General features: G+C 39.6%; 1 protein-coding gene across 8 annotated transcripts in view; it reads left to right on the forward strand.

Moving 5' to 3' along the window:
* Window positions 1-13,175, forward strand: part of TSPAN4 (tetraspanin 4) — a 414,148-nt gene that overhangs the window by 352,445 nt on the left and 48,528 nt on the right. For all 8 annotated transcript variants that reach the window (XR_004418137.2, XR_004418138.2, XM_033061612.1 and 5 more), the window contains one exon: window positions 8,722-8,796. Coding sequence is in view for 6 of the 8 variants with exons in the window: in XM_033061612.1 (XP_032917503.1) it covers window positions 8,722-8,796 (75 nt within the window). In the remaining 2 variants the exon portion in view is untranslated. The remainder of the gene's footprint in view (window positions 1-8,721; window positions 8,797-13,175) is intronic.

A 13,175-nucleotide genomic window follows, 5' to 3' on the forward strand; every position in this document is an offset into this window, starting at 1 on the left:
AAGAGCTACTCTGATGTTTTATTTTCTGTTTCAGCCACCCATACTTCACAAGTAAGATGACTTTTTCTCCTGACTGGTATAAAATCACGCAAGATCATGTCACACCTTTGTAATATGTTTGCAGAAGAGTTGAAGCAGCCCTTATAAAAGTCAAAGGCCAGCAAGACTTTTATAAGTGCTAAGGAACCTGTGATCTGCTAAAGGGCTTGCCCTTAGATCAACCCACCCTCTGTTGTGATAGGAGAGTGATACCTGGCTAACATATGATGGCACTTCATTGATTTTGAGTCAGTTTTTGTAGAATATGAAAAAATACTAGAGATGCCATAAAATACCATTTAAAATCCTTTGATGCATAGCATGGGAATAGCAGGTCTCTCAACTCTCACTCACTAATGCAGTAAGACTGAATGATTCTAACTGAAAGCAGTAATGAGACTAAAATGAAACACTGTTAATGTGTTAAGGCTGCATATGTTGTATATTTTCCCAGAAATAATTACTGCAGATTTCTTTGAGCTTTATTGATCAGCAGGAGTTTTTGCACATTCATAAAATATATAGTCCAAACATAAACAGAGCTGTACTATATATCCAGCAGGCATAAGGCATGGAAGGCTTTGTCACAATCATAATGAATTAGCCATTAAGGCTTTCAGAGAATAATAGCTGATGAACCAAATTTAGATACATGACGTTTTCATAATGGAGTTTCTGTTTGTAAGTTTGCTCATATACATTACTGCCTTTTTACAGTTTATGAGCAAACTTATCATTTTTATGCTGAAAAATAATGATTGTGAGACTAAAGAGATTTACTTCCAAGGAAGTATGTAAAGAGCTAAATATGCACAACATGGGAGAGAGAGGGCTCATATGGGACATAAATCCACAAATATTCAAGGAGTATAAATGCTGTGGACAGAAAGGAAGTATTTGTGGTGCTGCAAAGGGCAGTAAGTAGGAGCAAATGCATGGAACTAATCAAAAGAGCATTCAGACTGAGGGTCAGCAGAACCTTTGGTACTGGGATGTGTAATCAGAATGCACTGTGATGGAAATTGGTAGAAACAAACTGCCCTTTCCCTTTTGCTCTGAAGTTCATGTAGCAGATTAGTACACTGGGATTTTGTTGACTGTAATTCCAATTATTGTTGCAGTCTGGGCACTGTCCTGTCATTTCTCGTTCACTGCTGTGTCTTTTTCTGTACAAGTCTTCCAGTCTGCAGAGGAAGTCACTTTTAAGTACAATTCCCACTGCACTTTTTCTTCTGTTCTCCTCTCCTTGCTCAGTACCTCAGAAAAGAAAATCAAGTGACATTTTTAAAAAATAAGAGAATCTTTCATAATGTTCCTGCTCCCTATTAATATATCAGATCAAGATGCCTTCAGGGAATTATGTTAAATCAAACTTCTTGTGAGAACTAGTGATACATTGAACAATTTTTCTTTCAAAAGTGGAGGAAAGTTTGGTTGGGGTTTTTTTGAGTGCAAAATCTGTACCATATGAGTTTTTATTCTGTAAAAGTCAAGTACCAATATGTTATTAAAAAGCTATTCTGGGAAGTCTGAAAGTGCTTGAGGATGAACTTCATATTGCTCTGTTTACAAAGCCTGATCCAACAATGGCAAAAATACAGGATCTTTATAAAGAGTGGGTGGTTCTCCAGTTCCTGGAGTTCTTTTTTTCGGTATCTCAGTGGCAATGCTGGCATTGATTCAGACTTTTTTTAGGTGGCTTGAATTTTTCCAAAGTGTGGAATATGAAGTAAATTTGGCAATAGTTTATAGCATTCAGAACCTCTGACAGTGTTACCTCTTTTGGTGCTCAACTAATGCATCAATGTTTGTTGATGCATCTGTCATCATAATTAGGCTTGGCATAGTGATGCTGCTCTTCTGCAGAAAGGGAAAAGATTTTAACAATGCCAGCCATGGTAATAAGACATCAACACTCAATCCATTAAATAATATTAATATTAAATATAAATAATACAATCCATTATAAAGTAATAGAAAAATGACAAAGCATATTAATTTTGAGGAAAACTTTAAATTTTCAGGCAGCATGGTAAAGTGTGGCTCCTATGAAATACATTAAGTTCTTCTGACTTTAGAATAGAGCTCTGTGAATTTCTAGGTGTCCTGGTTTCGGCACGAATAGAGCTCATTTTCTTTCCATGACAGTAGGTAAAGCTTTGACATAATTTATTCAACAAAGGACAGATACTATTTACACCTTTAGTATGAAATACAGGATGAGAAGAGAAGAGAAGGATGTGTGCAGGATGCGAGGTTACCTTTGACAGCATTTCTGTTCATATCAAATTACAATCTAAAAATCAAGCAGAGATCATTCAAATGTATCTTTGTCTCAAATCAGAATAAAATGATAAATGTAGTAATTGGATGTTTGTGGACCATACTAAGCCCCACATTCCTTTACAATTCTTGGAGAAGAATGAAACCTTCTTCCAGAATAAAAAAAGGTTACATCTAAAGTGCTTAACCCAACTTAAAGCTCCTCAGTACAAGATGCACATGAATACCAGAAGGGAAGGGATCCAGTGGAGAGCCACTGTGATAATTGTGAGGCACATGATGTACAAGGACAGACTGAGAGAGCTGGGTTTGTTCTGTCTTAAGAAATTAAAGCAGGGAGGATATTTTACTGATGTCTTCAACCACCTTCTAGTACAATATAAGGAAAATATATCCTTTTATTTTGGAATATATCCTATCTTTTTGGAAGGATTCACAGTGATGGTACAAGAAATAACAGGCACAGGTTAAAACTAAAGGAAATTCCAATTAGAGATATGGAGTATTTTTTTTTATTATTCTTATAATGAATATAGGTAAGTATTGGAAAAAGGTATCCAGGAAGGCTGTGGATGACTGTCCATCTTCATCCTTGGAGATGCTCCTAAGGGCACAGTTCTGTACAGCTTTATGTAGCTGACTGTGCTTTTAGGAAGGGGTTGAACCAGGTGGTCCCCAGAGATCACTGACAGCCTGTGTGTTTCTGTGATTCTGAGAGACTCTGTCTTCTAGCAGCCAGAGCTGGTTCATTCTTGAGCACCAAAGTTACATATGTACACATTAGGACCAGGCAGACAAATTAATAACCCTTCCAGGCTATGAAGACCAACTATCTTACCTCAAAGAATTGTCTGTAATTTCTTCTACTGGCGTGTGTGTTCGTTAGGAAGTGAAATAAAATACTGAAATTAAAGATGATCAGTGAGGATTTGGTAATCCAGCCTCACTAAAAGGCAAAATGCTTGTATCATTTTTATCATCACTGTGCCAAACTTGCAGTTGATGTTACAGAGGAAGGACTGGCTGTAAATTTTCTATTTTTTTTCCTCTTCATTCTGATAGCTGGTGCAGATGGAAGGCAGTTACCTTGCTGGAGCATTTTCCAGGAGCAACCTCCCTGTTCATGTGTTGTACTTCATAGTGTCTGTCAGAAAAGAAGCCAACTGTCCACCTTGCAGGCTGTTTAAATATGATGGAAAACAGCACAGGCTGTCTGTTGAAGTTATTTGCTCAGTTTCTTAGGAAGGTTATGCTAATTTGTATGCAGTCTGGTGTAAGTAATAGATTTGCTAGGCCATGAACTTTAAAATTGTTTTGGAATGTATCCCTTTTTGAAAGAAACAGCTGGCTCTTGGGTCTTCCTACTACTTTCATGTTTGTTGAAGAGGATTTGAATAATTCTTTGCTAGAAGCTTCTGTCTCCTGTCATGAGCTAAGTTGAAAAACAGGTCTGGGACACTGAGATCCTACTGTCCCCTTCTGAGACAGCGCCCCATCAAACTAAGCGCAAGCAGTGGGAACACAGCAGTCTCCAATTTGCCATCAGTTACATCACATCTAGTCTCACCACAAAATGTTAGGAGGCTGACAAGACAATTCCATCTTGGTTTTCATTGTCTTTGGGAGACTCAGAGAAGATCAGCTACTCCTGACATGGAGAGATGGGGAATTTGAGCAACACGATCCCGCTACTGAGAAGATTTGGGAGGGAGAGGCAGTGAGGAAGCAGGTGACCCAATCCTGTGTGTTAATGTGGGATGTCAGTCATCATGCAGAGAGGCAGGTGTCTGTAGAAACATCTGAGAAACCAGGGAATCCTGTTTGGGGGGGAAATACAATTAACTTGTTCTCTGTCTGTGTGAGCAGCAATGCAAATGTGCTTTAAGTGATGTACACAGGGTACAGTTCTTGATTCTCCAACTGGTATCAACAGCCTGAATGAACAAAACTGGAAGTAGTGAGTCAAAAGCCTGGTACAGATCCAATGGGGATGGAGTTGAAAGTGGGGACCTCCTCTCCTCTAGCAGACTTTTCTGTTTGACAGCAAGTGAGTGGTACATATCCATGAGTAGGTTCGGTAGCAGTTGCTTACTTCCTTTTCCATACACCTTTAATGAGAATCTGGGAAAGTCAAAGACTTTGTAGAATATAAAGGTAGCTGCTGAGAAACTAGCCTTAGTTTTCTTAGGGGTTGGAAATCAGCAGTGGTAGACAGGAGGATGTTACCTCACCTCCCTCCTCATCAAAGCTTCTGTGGGGTATTTCAGGTGTAATTTATGAAAAGCTAAGCAGTAGAGACCTCTCCACTGAACCTCTGCTGGGTTGCATCCCACTGTTTGACAAGTAGTATAGTAAAGCATTTCTCTGTACAAGGTCAGATTAATCTTTTTTTATGGAGTTTCACATGAATGCTTTGCTTTGGGATTGTTGTTTCTCCATGCATAAATCTTTATTATACCAATAGCCTACAGCCCCAGTGAAGCAAACAAAACTCAATTTTATTCTTCTCAGTATTTATCACCACAGTGAGAGAACTCAATTGAAAAGCAGCCGTGAGAGTTTCCAGCAGGTGTGGTGGGGTTTTAGGTGCTGTGTGCTTTCAATGAGTTCATGTTTCTTTCTTCTAAATTTGAATGGTATATGCCAAGCTGGATCTGGCCCTAGATTGGGCATCATTCCCTTTGGGATGATATAGAGAATGGAACTGTTGTTGACCTGTTGTTGGAAGGTGCTGTGGGCTAGAGGAACAGGCTGTGCATGCTTTTGAGTCTGGTGAATCACAGGAGCCGTCAGCACAGGCTGAAACCTTGATTGCTGCTTCCAAAGTGTTGGTTTGGGCTCAGGTACAGCTCTGCTTTAGAAGGGGGATGGCAGATGAGCTGACATGCAAGTGCTTGTAGCTTTTAGCAGGTGATGAGTGTGAAGCTGCCATGTTGAGGTTGATCTCAATTAACGTTTGTAATAAAAGACAGAGCGCAGATTTCTACTGTCGGCACATGTGAGGATTCATAGTGCTTGTTAGTTATCTGTGATATAGGTATATGGACTGTGTGATATAGCTATGTGGGCTCTGTCAATGTTTCCAAATGTAAAAACAAAAAAAATTAGATACTTTATATAAAACTGAAATATTTTTCTGTGGAGATAAAGAATAATCCTTATAGGTTTTAACTTTCTGAACAAGGTACATTAGTTTTGGTTCACTCTATGGCTTCCAAGATTTACAGTGCATGAAACCAAATTCCTAGCTTGGAGGACCCTCTCAGTCTATGTAGGGAAAAACTTAGACATGATATATAACCATCACTGAGAGGATTCTTATTCTGGTATTTCCTAAATTTTGAGTGCTTGACTCCATAACTTTAGCATCTTTTTGATGTCAGCGTCATACCTATTTCTCTAGTATGACCTGGGGAAGGCAGGAGCACCAATCAGGATCTTGCCAGAAGGTCCAGCCTCCTTCTGCTGGTGGACACAAAGGCACAGCTGGCAAGAGCAGCTCCCTGCTCCAGTCTGAAGCTGGTAGCTTTTAGCAGAGTTGGTGTTGTAGGGGGAAATACTCTAGAGATGTGAAATTTCATTTTGTTCGTTGCCAATTAGGATGAAATTTTAATTACTGATCCTAGTATTAAGAAATAATGACATACTTGAGAAAACACCTCAACTTCCCTCCAGATACCTTTTCTTTCCCCTTACTAGTCTCCAGTCCTTTCCCTGCACATTATACTCGGTCATGGGGATCAGTGCAGGATGCTTTTCTTTCATGGCCACTCTTTATTTCTTGCTCTCTCTTTTTTTTTTTTTCTTTTTTTTTTTCCCCCCATGGCTGTAGCATGGAGCCCTCCCCAGGCCACCATCCTCTCAAAAGCCTTGTTCCTTCTGGGAATCCATGTGGACAGGTGTCCCCTGCCCCCTCTGTCTCCTGCATGGATTGTCTGCTGCTTGTAGGACCACTTTTTCTAAAACTTGTAATCAGATCATATCCTAAGCCAAACCATTCCCCATCTGCTGTTGAAAATGTTCTTACTTGGGATATCCTATCTCCTTTTCTCCTTTCTCATGGCCTCATCTGTACTCTCCCCATGCTTCTGTGTGCAGAGAGGGGAGGAAAAGCCTCCTGAGAGCACAGGAAAAACAGATCCCTAAGTTCTATTCCAGTTCCTGGACATATCCCCTGTTCCAGGTCATATCCTGTAAAGTGAGGCTCGATGTTATTGGCTTTGGGGAGATGACAGAAAGGCACCACAGGAACAGAAAAGATCTGTGGGATGGTTTGTGGGTTGTTTGGTTGTGTGTGAGCCATGTGGGTGTATGATTTGCAGGTTTTAACTGCTGAGCCCTCTCATCTCTGTGATGTGTGAAATGCAGTCTCTTGAAAGCTAATAACTTTCCCAAAAACATCCACTCATGGCTGGGTAAGACAAAAGGCTGAAATTTCTGTGCCTGAAATGGAGCTGCACTGTGTCAGGTCCCTGCTCTAAGCACTGCAGTATGAGAGGATTTCAAATTAAAGCGCCAGAAATTTAACCTGGGAAAAAGAGCCCTGCTTCATTCTTAGAAGTAATTGGAGTGCTATTTTTGATGTTCTTCCAAAAGCTTTTATCCTTTCGGCAGAAACAAGCACACAATATATCAGCACAGACAATTAAGGTTTGGCAAAATGATAAGCTGATGAAACTAAGGTCCTGTGGTAGGTAATGCTGATCACTGTATATAATGGGTAACAAAGTCTTTTTCCTTTGTTCTAGAAATTGTCTCATGCAATCCTGTCTATGCCAGGGAATTTCACAGGGAGAAAATGGTGTTCGCACACTCATTTTGGAAAAGTGATGCTTTTATGGATGAGCAGAAAAGTACTCTACAGCCAAATAGATAGAGCAAAGTGTCTGTGCATCTTTGCAAAAAGGGATATGCTTTGTTCTGTTTCAGTTAATGCTATGCAGCAGGCTAAAATTGTAAAAAATAAGCAAGCTGCACCAAGACAGGTTTGGAAAGCCATACAAAAGGTCAGTGTTGGATGGTAATGATATGGAAATCAGCTAGGATCACAGGCATAAATGAGGGCTGTGATTCAAAACTGGGCAGTAATAGGATCCAGTATTAGGGTCAGGCAGGTGTAAAAATACTGGTGATGAAAATTTGAAAATAAATAATTTAAAATTCATGGGGCAAAATGCAATGACTTCTGTAGGCACAGTAATTGTACCAGGGAAGAAAAGTATTTTCCCCTTTGTGACTTCTTGCCCTCCATTCAGTCACATAAATCCATGGGTTCAAAGGTTTGGTTTTGGCTTACCAGGTAGTGCAGAAATTCTGATAAAGGCTTAGTAGCTATTAAACTTTTATAGGTTTGCAGCCTTGTGGTTGAAGAGACAGTAATTGCATTTTTCTCTTGGGAATGGGACTCCAATTAAGTTGGTGTTGCTCAGTATTAGAATTCCAGCCTTACAGGTTGCTAAGTGTGTGAATTTTGTGTTTTAGGGAGCTGGACCTTTGCCTCAGCCTAAAAAGTTTCCAAAATTATTCTCTCCTTTACCTATCTAGGCAAAACTTATTTAATTTTCATTTAATGCTCTGATAGCACTCATTCTAAAGTCTGTAAGTGCTGTGTTCATGCTGCTGCAGACCCATCCAGTGTGGTAACAAAATGCAGAAGATGTGGTTTCCCAGAAATGTTTGGCATTGCCAGCAGTTCCTCACTGAAGTCAATCAGAGCTTTAGAGAATCTACCTGAAATCCCTGTGTTGAAAGTTTTTTATCCAGTCCTTTGAACTTTTGACTCCTGAGTTTTGGGCAGTTCCATGGCTTATGAGAAGAAAGAGAGATGGCCCAACTTTGCTTTGATGTCTTCAGTACAAATCAGCCCCTTTCAACTCAAACTCATGGGACATTTATGTCCTCCCTGAAACTGCTCATAAAGCTAACTTGGTACACCTTTCACTTCCCCCTTGATCCCACAATTACCCTTTGAAGGAGCTGTGACTTTATGATTTATGGCCCAAGCTACCTTCTTTTGCCATGGCAATTAAGCTGTGGATTTCATGGATATCATTGGATACCATCACTAATATCTAGTGAGGGGGAAAAATAATGAAAAGATTCCTCAAGGTTTGCTTGTCAAAGAGAGCACTGGCTTGCTCTTGGTAGGGTTTAGGGTGTTTTACTGAAACGAGTGCTATAAATGAGGCATGCCTATGCCCAGACACTGGGATGTTTCCTGACTAGTCCTTTACCTGCTTTTTCAGTTTGCAGCAGCTTTGTATCCTGCTGCCTGTATGACTCCCACTCCCCATTCTGCATGATCTGCTGAATGTTCTTGCTGTGCATTCAGAAAAAGCTGAAATAGATGTTGATGGCTTTTGCTTTTGTTTTATCCCCTGTCCTTTCTTCTCTTGACAGTTTTTTATCATGCTGTTAATTATATTTCTGTTGGAGCTCACTGTTGTGATTCTGTTCTTCGTCTACACCGACAAGGTAAGTCAAATTCTTCATTTTTCTTTCCCCTTCAGCAAATTTATATGCCCCTTTTCCCTATAAATAAATCATGAAGCACTTGGCTTGGTATGCACATCATGCTTCTGTCTTCGTTGAGACACTCCTCTCAGAAGGAGCTCTCTCAGAATGCATAAGCAGCCTGGCAGGACTGGGCTGTCTTGCTTGCTCAAGTGTACAACCCAAGGTCACAGCTACTGCCAAGTGCATCTGTCATTAACAAAAAAAAAAAAAGAAGGAAACAAAAATAACCCCCCCAAAAAAGCCCACAAACAAACACCAAAACACCCCACAAAAAAAGCAAAGAAGCCAACAAGCCTTACTAGGAGCACGTAGGAAGAGATACCCATCAAAGTGAATAGGATTTAAAAAAAACGTTTGTGGTTTAAGAGCCACATTGATATTGTTAAAAAGGAAGTATCCTCAGCACAGGCAAAGGCATAAAATTCATTATCTTTCCATATTGCTCCTTGCAGCACATGTGTACTCAGAGCCTAGTGGAAAGCCAAGGTAAATGCATAAAAGTTCAATAAACACAGCTTTTGTTTGTGCTTTCACATTTTACTGATGTTTGACCTGTAAGGGTTGTATTGCCTACTTGAGTTATCTTTATCCTTTTCTTTTTAAAAATCTTACATTAATAAATCCAAAGCAGGGGCATAATTGTGTGCCTCCTGCTTATTCAATCAAAATCAAAAGTCCCTTACAATTGAAGAGTGAGGGAACTTAATAATCACAGGGAAGGTGGCAAAATTTTACCATGAACTAACATTCATCAGGTACATGAGTGGTAAACACTTTCTTTAGGAATGGAAAGGCAATAGCAAAAAAAAAAACAAAGCAAAAACAACACTGTGTTCATTAATAAATAACTAGTACAATTAGTACTGTATTAGTGATACATGTGATTATATATTAGTCATGTAAGTGAGTGATTGGCAGGTGCACTTCTGAAGGACTTTAAAGATCTAGGTTGCCAGAGAGTGTTCTGTAGCTGGAACATGGAATTAACTTGCCAGGTAATTACAGTAGAAGGGACACTTTAAAATTACTGGTATGCATTATTGGATTCTGAATTACTGTCAGCTCTTGGCAGAAAGATCTACACACCATACAGGAGTAAAGGCATCTACTAAATATGCAATGGACCTCCTAAACCCAAACACAACACTTGGTTATATTTAGAAAGAAAATCAATTGGAAAATATTATTATGTCATTGTGTAACAGACTTGCCTCATTGTGAATATAATGCTGAGTTTTGGTTACAGAAATGATTAGAAGTGTGAGAAAGGTGAAAGAGATCTGTCATGAAAAGGAATTATGGAGACAACCTAGATTCAGTTTGGGGAAGAGATCCTCTGCTTAGGAGATCTTACAAAGAGTAATTGTAGTAGTTTGTGAAGTAATGGCAGACCTAAAATAAAGACCTGTCCTTAACAAAGAGGAAATACATGAAAGTGTTTCAGATTAGGTTAATAAAATAAATGTTTTTTATGTTCCAACTCTGGTAGAGCTCCTGTTGTTGGCTGGTGTTGAGGCTGATAGATCAGTAAATGTGTGGGTATGGAGGAAAGAAAAGAAACCAGTGAAGTATTTTCATTCATAAAGCAGTCAGTGCTGTTAGGTTGACAGGTGTGTCACAGAGAATGTTTGTCCTTAGTCTTCAGAGGTAAAAACAGTGAAAAACTATCAGGAAGGATTCCCTCCCTCCTCCAGCCTGTTGGTTTGCAGTGGGTTTTATTGATTCTTAATAAAGAAATCAGGAAATTAACTTTCCTCTGACTCACATACTGCAGGAGATAGTACCCTGCAGTTGTCTGTAAGATCAAAACAGAGTCTAAAATATGGGCTCCAGTTCAAGTGCAGTTTTACTGAGTTAACAAATTGCTGTAGTCTGGGTATTGTGGATGATCAAATTTGAGACTCTTAATGTTCCTGTATGACTTTAAATCTTACACTGAGGAAATCAATAGTTTGTGTTAAATTTGCAGTCCTGCCTACTGCAGAATAAATAAACCAACAGCAGAATAAAACTAATATTTTCCTCCAGCATGTTTAGAGTTTATGTGCTGACTTTCCTGATGTGAAAAACAATATTGCCACATGTATGGGGAAGTAGTGAGCCCAGGCAAGTCCACCACAGTAATTCAGTTAATGTAGATCCTTGGAAAATCAGTGAAGGAACATTCAATACCGACGCTTGTCCATCAGAAGAAAGTAAGGTTAATTTGTGTGCAGGAGAAAAGGACTCTGCAGATATTGCTTTGAGCAATACCAGCCACAGGGTGGGTGTGCATCCATGTGTATGTGGACACAGTGCATGGGCTCACAGGCAGTGAAGCAGCCTCTCTGTATCCATTGCTGGGAGTGTTGCTTTAGTGCTGTGTTAGTTACTAAAAAACATCATGGCAAAAGTTCTTTACAGCCATTCACAGATGGTTTTTTGGCACAGGGCTTTTATTTGCTTGCTGTGGAGGGTTGTGCAGCTGTGGAGGTGAACTAGGACTTGCAGCAGCCTCAGCTGACCTGTTCTCATTGGTTAGCTTGGGAGAAGCCCAAAAATTGCCTCTGCCTCTCATTCGAGTGACTTGATCTTCTCTGAGCTTTTAAGTAGCCAACTTGATCTTATGCCTTAGGATGTCATCTTTTCTTTTCTTGATGGATAAAGGTTCATCTTGATGTCATGAGATAAATGCTGCCCTGAAGTTCACAACTCTTTTTCTGAGCTGGCTATGCAGTGTGATATTGTGAAGAGAGGGGGATTTGGAGAAAGCTCAGGAATCCACAGTGTAGGAAGGAAAAGGCATAGTGCCTTGTCTCTTGGAACTGCACTGTAGATCTCCTTGGCAGGGCCTGAGCTCACACCTTGTTCACTATTTCTCCAAGTGTCCTGACTAGTTGTGTTGCAAAATAAGATCCTCATGACTTCATGACTGCAGAAGTGAGTATGGGCTGTGATGGAATGCATTCCTATAGGATGGTTGTTGGGAAAAACTTATAGCACTTATATTTTGTCCTGGCTGTTCCCAAAGCAGCAGAGGAACTGGTTCATAAGCTGTCTTCAGCTCACTGTGAGCACCTGCAGGACCTGGAAACTCCTGTTGGCATTTGCACACATTCATTTAAAAGTTCCTAACGTGTGGCTTTTAATTTTTTGAGGTCAGAAGTAGCAACCCACGAGATTGGGTATTCAGTGGAGTTGGTGTGATTATGAGAACTGAGGCAGTTTATCACTCTGGGTGCAGTATTTTTTCAGGCTACATTTGTGCCTCCATTTGAAGCGGTCCAAACTGCAGTGACATTTCTGGAGTCATGTGAATGGTCATGTGTATGGCTGCCTCTCTGTAGGCAGAATATTCTCTTTAGTAGGTTTTGATTCTCTCAATACAGAGCAGCATTTGGCATTTTTATACGTTTGACATTTCTTTATGAGACTCTCTGTGTATTTATAACAGATCCACGGAGTACTGAGAGGGTTAACCTTAATTTTATTGTGATGAGGAGAAAGCTGCAGAGCTCTATCCTGTCAGAGGTTGGATACTCCTATTTTTCAACACTAGATTGGATCCTGCTAGAATGTAAATTATGCTAATAAAATGCACAGTCTTGTACCAGTTCTAACTTGTGTAATCCTCCTGGTTTTAGCATCTGTATTTACTTTTACTGTGATGATTCTCCTGGAAGCATAGAAAAAGAAAAGTCCATATTTACTTTTTTTTACAGCTATAATAGGTGATTTTTTTCAAGAGATGTCTGCATTTTATATGATTTACAGGCAGAGCCATGTAATGCCCAGAAATCAAAGAACATAACTAATACACCATAATGTGAGGTTGGCTTTTGGTTTGGGAGGAGTGTGTGTGTTGTGTTTGGTGGGGGAGGGGATGAGGCTTAAGTTGTTGGGTTTTTGGTTTTCTTATTTTTAAATGTCAAACTTAACATGCAATATAAGTAACATAAGCCAGGAAAGAACAAAAGCACTGAAGAATCACTGACTATGATATTTGATTATGGGAGCAGTTACTGCTATTGGCAACTTGAAGTTAAGATGAGAATTTTCAATAAAGCTTAGGCCATTAACTCGCTTGGGTCCCTGTGAAAATTACAGCCTAAATTCCATGCTTGCTTAGCTGTGTTGAAAATGGCCCACAGAATAGCCCACAGAGGATTGAAAAATAATGGCTACTTCTGTTTTTCATGAAATGTGTGAAAATGTTCTTGTTTTCCATGCTGCTCCAATATAGCTTTTGCTGCTCTCTTATAAAAAAATATATTCTGTAGATTGATGCATTCCTTGCCCTGTTTCTGAAAAGAAATTGAAAATTGTTTTAATTTCTGATTGATATTTTGCCTCATACC

This window comes from Catharus ustulatus, chromosome 6 (assembly GCF_009819885.2).
Source record: "Catharus ustulatus isolate bCatUst1 chromosome 6, bCatUst1.pri.v2, whole genome shotgun sequence".
Classification (NCBI taxonomy): Eukaryota; Metazoa; Chordata; class Aves; order Passeriformes; family Turdidae; genus Catharus; species Catharus ustulatus.